This window comes from Gigantopelta aegis, chromosome 2 (assembly GCF_016097555.1).
Source record: "Gigantopelta aegis isolate Gae_Host chromosome 2, Gae_host_genome, whole genome shotgun sequence".
NCBI lineage: Eukaryota > Metazoa > Mollusca > Gastropoda > Neomphalida > Peltospiridae > Gigantopelta > Gigantopelta aegis.
Genome location: NC_054700.1, coordinates 32,628,660 through 32,636,159, shown reverse-complemented (window position 1 = coordinate 32,636,159; position 7,500 = coordinate 32,628,660). Strand labels below are relative to the sequence as shown.

At 37.8% G+C, this 7,500-nt stretch overlaps 1 protein-coding gene across 1 annotated transcript; it reads left to right on the top strand.

The window, feature by feature from the left end:
• The first annotated feature begins 1,276 nt into the window (after positions 1-1,276).
• LOC121388259 lies at positions 1,277-1,669 on the top strand. The gene has a single exon (XM_041519533.1). It carries the CDS (start codon positions 1,277-1,279, stop codon positions 1,667-1,669), a length of 393 nt encoding a protein of 130 aa, XP_041375467.1.
• Positions 1,670-7,500: the final 5,831 nt, after the last annotated feature.

The window sequence follows — 7,500 nt, the reverse complement described above, 5'->3', positions numbered from 1 at the left end:
CCATGTGATAATTTACTTTATTAACCCGGTTGATAATGGTATGCAAATCTGCAAGGTCTCTAGGTAATTTGTTGCTGTGGTTGGGTCATTTGCTTACAAGCCAACAAGACCTGTGTACCTGAGCGTAACGTTTTCAAAGATTTGTTTAAAATGCGTGACGTCAAACTAATCTGTGCTAATCGTGATGACGTCATATTATCGATGGCGAAAATTTAGTACTGTGATTTACTAAAAAAAAAAGTAATTAGAATGTTAGTTTAGAAGTGTTATAGGATAAATAGAATTCGTTACTCGTGTTTTTTAATATGTAAAATATCAACCTCGTATAGTTAATCGGTATTTGTCTCGGCAGAGCCTCAACAAATACGGATTAACATAGACTCGGTTGATATTTTCCATATTAAAAAATACTCGTGACGAATCATATATATACATGTATATATATATATATATATATATATATATATATATATATATATATATATATATATATATACACACACACACACACACACACACACACATAGACATAGACATACACATACACATACACACACACACACACACACACACAGACACAGATATATATATATATATATATATTCAGTGTCGCACAAAAACATTATACGTCGTGAAAAATACAATTAAAAAATGTTCCATTTACTAGCATATGTCACGAAGAATTTTACTTGTATAGTATAGGAAATTGCATTTTTTTATATCTAGTTTTCACAACTCTAATGGGGGGAATGCATGCCCCCGGAAACTGCCCACCCTAGAAAGTCGGGCTCTTCACGCCCTTGATCTCACTCACAACAGTCTAGCCCCAAGTTGCAAAATGTCTGATGTGTAATTGCTCATACAATAGTGGATAAGAGGGCGCTGTAAATTAACGGAAATAGTGATGTATGCTTCAATTATGCTTCAACGCCCAACAACACGATATTCTATTGTGTCTGTCCCAGCATCTCGTATTTTAATTTAGATTTTAACAAGCATTAAGTTACAGTTGTCAACTTGGTAACATTTTAACGTTAGATACAATATGCTGCTGAAAAAGACAAACGTGTTACTGTATGTGATCTTGTTTGTGTTTCTAATGGCCGTATTGTTTTATTTGCATGTAGTCCTACATGTACATGCAAGTGCCGCTAGGTTGAAACAATATCGACAGTTTTCTTCAAATGACACGTCTCGCTTTGAAGCTTTTTTAAGAAGAATGACCAAAAATGACATGCAGGTTGCTAAGATAATACTAGAATGATTTGCGTTAGAGATGGAATCTGCCAACGTGACGTATTTCTTGTATGCGGGGAGTCTACTGAGATCGTACCGACATCGTGGAATTGTTCCTTGGGACGACGACATTGACGTGATTGTTCCTTTTAGACAAAGATCAGATCTCCGCTCGACCTTGTCTGACCTTGGACCGTTATTCACCCTCGATATTTCAACGAAAATTCGTTGGAAGTTTTATTCCATTTTGTCGAAAGCAATAAAATCTAAAAGCTGGAAATGGTCGTTTCTCGATATAAGTTTTTACTTTGAAAACGATACTCACATCTGGGATACCGACAGGCGCTGGAGACTGACTTCCATCTACAACAAGTCGATTGTGTTTCCACTCCGAAAGGGACGTTTGTTGAATATGAGTTTGCCGGTTCTGTGAATTACAAGGTGGACATATGCAAAAGCAATAGTTACGACCACAAAAGAGAAACAAAAATTCCTGGGAAACAGCTACAATCTGTTCCATGCTACACTCTACAAGACAAGTTTCCATTTGTAAAACGTGCACTCTACGGACGAAGCATTATAGGCTAGTTGGAATAACACTAGAATGGCAAATAGAGAATACTCCCCGAGTGTCTTGTGATATCATAATTTATCATATAATATCATACATTTTCAATGCAATCAAAGTATGTGATATTTTTCAGATCACATACTTTAAGAATTTGATAACTTTGCAAATTTGATGTAAATTAATCGAGGTCACGGCACTACGTTTATTGACATTTAAACAAACGTACTAGGATGACACTCCATAATTGACGTATGCATTCATAGTAATCAAATAAAATCATTTCAATTGCAATTTTACACCGAAAGCTGTCCAGCGTTCAGAAAACAAAAAACGTTAAGCACTAGTTTATTTTGACTTCATTTCCATTCAAAAAGACACCGCGCCACATATTCTTATGTCATTTGAATATCTAGTAATGGCGGACTGGAATTAAAGTTGCGTGACAGTTTACAAAAACACGTTGTATTAAGCTTGATATTATATGATAAAGAGATTATTACCCTCGTGTGTTTCGGTATCGTCAATATCATATATTAGGAACAAAAATAATGTATTATTATAATGTATTATCACCAGAGGCTCAATATAATACACTTTTAATTCCTAATATATGATATTGACGATACCGAAAAACACTCTGGTAATAACCTCTATTTATCAGCACGAGTTGATAAAAGTATGAATTCCGAGGCCTGCCGAGGATTTTTATACTTTTATTAACGAGTGTTGATAAATTATGATATCACAAGACACGAGAAGGGGGGGGGGGGGGGGGGGGGGGGGGGGGGGGGTATTCTTTTTATCATCCATTATCATTCTTTTCATTTGAAATGTATTGAGTGCGACGTTAAATAAATCATTTCTTTTCTTTTCATTTGTGACAATTGTAAACAATGTCAGTAATGTGGGTTGAATGATTTGGCAGCAGTAGACTCGTTAACTGGCAGAACGACAGTGGCTTTACGTCACTAATGATTGGTTTAGCATTGAAACATACACAGTGATGTAACAAAAAGAAGCGATATCTCCTACAAAAGTCTTTAATGGATGATAAATGTGCTTAATAATCGATTAAAGGGTCTTGTTATCACTGGAATATGTGTGGCAGTGTTGGTATAAAGTGCTCCTACTGGCAGTGGCTAGATCCCCCGCACGCTACCGACTCCGGTCGGACTGCTGGTGCTCCCTTGCACATGCCAGTGCGGGCGGTCCCCTCTCCCACCCACCCCAACCCTTTTCCTGTCCTGGACAGTAAAAAGTAAAGTTTGTTTTATTTAACGACGCCACTAGAGCACATTGATTTTTAATCTTATCATCGGCTATTGGACGTCAAACATATGGTCATTCTGACACTGTTTTTAGAGGAAACCCGCTGTCGCCACATAGGCTACTCTTCTTTACGACAGGCAGCAAGGGATCTTTTATTTGCGCTTCCCACAGGCAGGATAGCACAAACCATGGCCTTTGTTGAACCAGTTATGGATCACTGGTCGGTGCAAGTGGTTTACACCTACCATTGAGCCTTGCGGAGCACTCACTCAGGGTTTGGAATCGGTATCTGGATTAAAAATCCCATGCCTCGACTGGGATCCGAACCCAGTACCTACCAGCCTGTAGACCGATGGCCTGCCACGACGCCACCGAGGCCGGTGTCCTGGACAGGGGAGCTATGCCCATGACAGGCGTGCGCTACAACATCTTGCTCTGAATCTGCACGTAAAACCCTCTGACCTGACCTGACCAGTAGCTAGAGGGGGTTTCCGTATTAGCTCAGTTGATAGAACGCTGGATTCTCATACTGAGAGTCCGTGGTTCAAATCCCGTCAGTGGAGGTTGATTTTTCTGTTACATATGTTTACATATGTTGATGACTAAAATGATATATTAAAGATATTTTCCTGTTGAGAACATCAGTATCTGTATTTATAAAAAAAGAAGTTTGTTTTGTTTAACGACACCACTAGAGCACATTGATTTATTCATCATCGGCTATTGGTACATTTGGTAATTTTCTCATATTGTCTTGGAGACGAAACCCGCAACATTTTTCTATTAGTAGCAAGGGATCTTTTATTTGTACCACCCCACTAGCACTTGTTGCGCACTGGCTGGAATGTCAAAGAGCCCAATTGGCCCACTGACAGGGATCGATCCTAGACCGACCATGCATCAGGCTAGCGCTTTACCAGTGGACTACGTCGGTCTAGAATCGATCCCCGCCAGTGGGCCCATTGGGCTATTTCCCGTTCCAGCAGTGCACCATGACTATCCCTTGCTATTAACGAACAAATGTAGGTGGTTTTCTCTCTAAGACTATATTATATCAAAATTACAAAATGTTTGACATCCAAAATAGCCGATGATTAATAAATCAATGTACTCTAGTGGAGTAGGTAAACATAACAAACGGACCTTTAACAAGAAGTCCTTTAAATATACGACGTGTTTCGGTGAATCATAGTCTGGTTACTAGACACGTTTGAAGTGCAGTAACGCGCACGTTAAATTATACAGGCACATTCCCCACAAAATACTCAGTCGATCAGGCTATTGCCCCCCCCCCCCCCCCCCCCCCCCCCCCCCCTTGTAAAGAAACACATTCATAAACACTCAATTTTAAGTTTAAAAGTTTGTTTTGTTTAACGACACCACTAGATCACATTGATTTATTATTCATCAGCTATTGTGGATATCAAACATTTGGTAATGTTGACATATAGTCTTAGAGTGGAAACCCGCTTCATTTGTTCATTAATATCAATATATGCACCATCCCACAGACAGGGTAGCACATACCACGGCCTTTGATATATCAGTCATGGTGCACTGGCTGCAGTGAGAAATAGTCTAATGGGCCCACTGACGGGGATCGATCCTAGACCGACCCCACATCAGGCGAGCGCTTTACCACTGGGCTACGTTCCGCCCTATCAAGCTATTGTGTCTCCCGTATTCGAAGTTTGAGGATAGTCCTGCCTTTGTAGCCATTGTAATTGTGTACAAATTAAACAAGAAGACGACATTTTAAGATGTAAACTCCAGGAAATGATATTCTCAGCGCCAAAATATTGACTTACTTTGAGTATATGTACTTTAATCGTAAAAAAGACTCCGTTAGCCGGACTACCAAGTTAGGAATGTCTCTTAAAGGGACATACCCTAGTTTTTAAACACTACGGTATATTTTTTACTATTATAGCGTTTTTTGTAACTGAAATCATACTCTACTTAGATTTTATGGTTTTGATTATCAATTTCCGTACATTCGAAGTGTCTTTGGTCATCCTGGTGTTTTTAATATCACAAAATGCATTTCTGATAAATTTCTTTAAAAACGCACGTGCGTCTGAGAAGTAACAGTTATGGGAGTCGAGTTTTAGTCCGTTTTCAGAGGGTATTTCACTATTTCAAAGCCACAGGCTCGTGTTTCACTCAATTGTAACTTTATCCAAATGAGTTACAGGTTTGTAGATTACTGAAATTTAGTGTTACTTTTCACGTGTTGAAACTAGGATCTGTCCCTTTAAAGCAAGCTTTCTTTTTTAATATTTTCCATTTGACGTACACTGAAATAAGTCTATATAATAACAGTACATACCCGACTGACTCCTGTCATTTCATATTATTATATTACTTTAACATGAAACGTGACAGATCAAAAACAACAAAAACAACAAAGAAACAAAAAAGCAAGAGAGAGAGAGAGAGAGAGAGAGAGAGAGAGAGAGAGAGAGAGAGAGAGAGAGAGAGAGAGAGAGAGAGAGAGAGAGAGAGAGAGAGAGAGAGAGAGAGAGAGAGAAGAAAAAGACAGAAAAAAGAAAGAAGGAAGGAAGGAAGGAAGGAAAAGAAAAACTTAAACGCACATTCGAAAACAATTATGTAATCCTGCGTTCAAGTTGAAACACATATCTATTGTTCAAAATATAAATGACATGTTTAATAAGTTTGTTTTTGGAAAATGTATTTATAGTCGTTGTGATTCATTACTCTACACTGACAATTTACTTTCCTTTCGACTTGATTTTGGATCCAAACAAAGGTAGGACAATTAATAGTTTGACAAATTAAATTGAACTGGTACTAAGCCTTTAACGACACCTAAGAGATCACACACATCGTTGCTGGTGCCCCCCCCCCCCCCCACCCACCCCACCCCCCATCACCCCCACCCCACCCCCGCTTCGTACGCCAGTGCATTAGTCTTTTTGACTAATGTGTTAAGAATAATACATTAAAATATAATAAACAGTAAAGTTAATAAGTTAAACTTGAGTTGGGGGAAATTCCACATAATGTCATGGTAGCATTGCGTTCTAATAAACATTTCAGAGAACCTTTATCAAAAATCAATTTTTGTTGCTTGGCGAAATAAGGTTTACTAAATAAATTATAAGATGCAGAATAGCATTCCAATGCAACAAACACCAGTGATAAAAATCAAATATTTACCATAGAAATTTAGATATTTCTTCAAAGCACTGTGTATGTCTTAATTTGTTACATTAAAAGAAGAAATGTTAACTCTTTTAGTATTGTTCATATTTGATATTTTCGTTGATAATTTAGCATTATGATTCTTATTTATATAGTGACCCACATTGAAACGTAACAGTATTAGTTTATGTATTTGTTTCCTTGTAATACATGATCCACGTTGTTATTTTGTGAGTCAGCTTGTTACCTCAAGTTGTTGAATTCACACATCCTTGGGTCCTAATTCACTAAACTCTCGCAACTTTGCGATCTCGCAGTGCAATGCTAAAAGACTAGCAAGGAGGATGCTTTGTTGTCTAGCAGAGCCTAAGAGAACTCAGTGTCTGTATATTCAATGTGTTTCTGGTCGTCTTAATATTTGTAAGACGCCTAAAATGGACTTTGTTTTTAAATAATTTTGTACGTACGACAAAAATATATTTTAGGAAATAAAATGAAATTTAACCTAGCACAAATATTAGAACGATCAAAAAAAGTTTAATATACAGCAATTAATATTTTATGCAGAAGATAATATTTGATGTGTAATTATAATCATTAAAAGTTTCTGTTAGTCAATAACATCTTTAAAATTGTAGCAAACTCAGGAATGTCCCTTTAACATGTTACGGGGCGTTTTCATTCATTATTGGTCAATGTGTTAATGGAAAATGGCATCTCACTGTAATTAAAACAAATAATATGCAGCATTTTCGTCATCGCAGCTAACTAAAGCAGGAGCCACACACTTTTAGAAGCATAACATGCAAACCAGGGGCGTAATTCACAAAGGTCTCTTAGGCTCTGCTTGACAACAAAACATCCTCTTTGCAAGTATTTTAGCATTGCACTGCAAGATCGCAAAGTTGCGAGAGTTTAGTGAATTAGGCTCCAGGGGCGTAATTCACAAAGGTCTCTTAGGCTCTGCTAGACAACAAAGCATCCTCTTTGCAAGTATTTTAGCATTGCACTGCAAGATCGCAAAGTTGCGAGAGTTTAGTGAATTAGGCTCCAGGGGCGTAATTCACAAAGGTCTCTTAGGCTCTGCTAGACAACAAAGCATCCTCTTTGCAAGTATTTTAGCATTGCACTGCAAGATCGCAAAGTTGCGAGAGTTTAGTGAATTAGGCCCCTGATTAGTATTAAATTATATCTGGGTTGGATTATTTTCAAGGTTATATGTACCCTAAATTACTGTGGGTTGTATAAATATGTGTCCT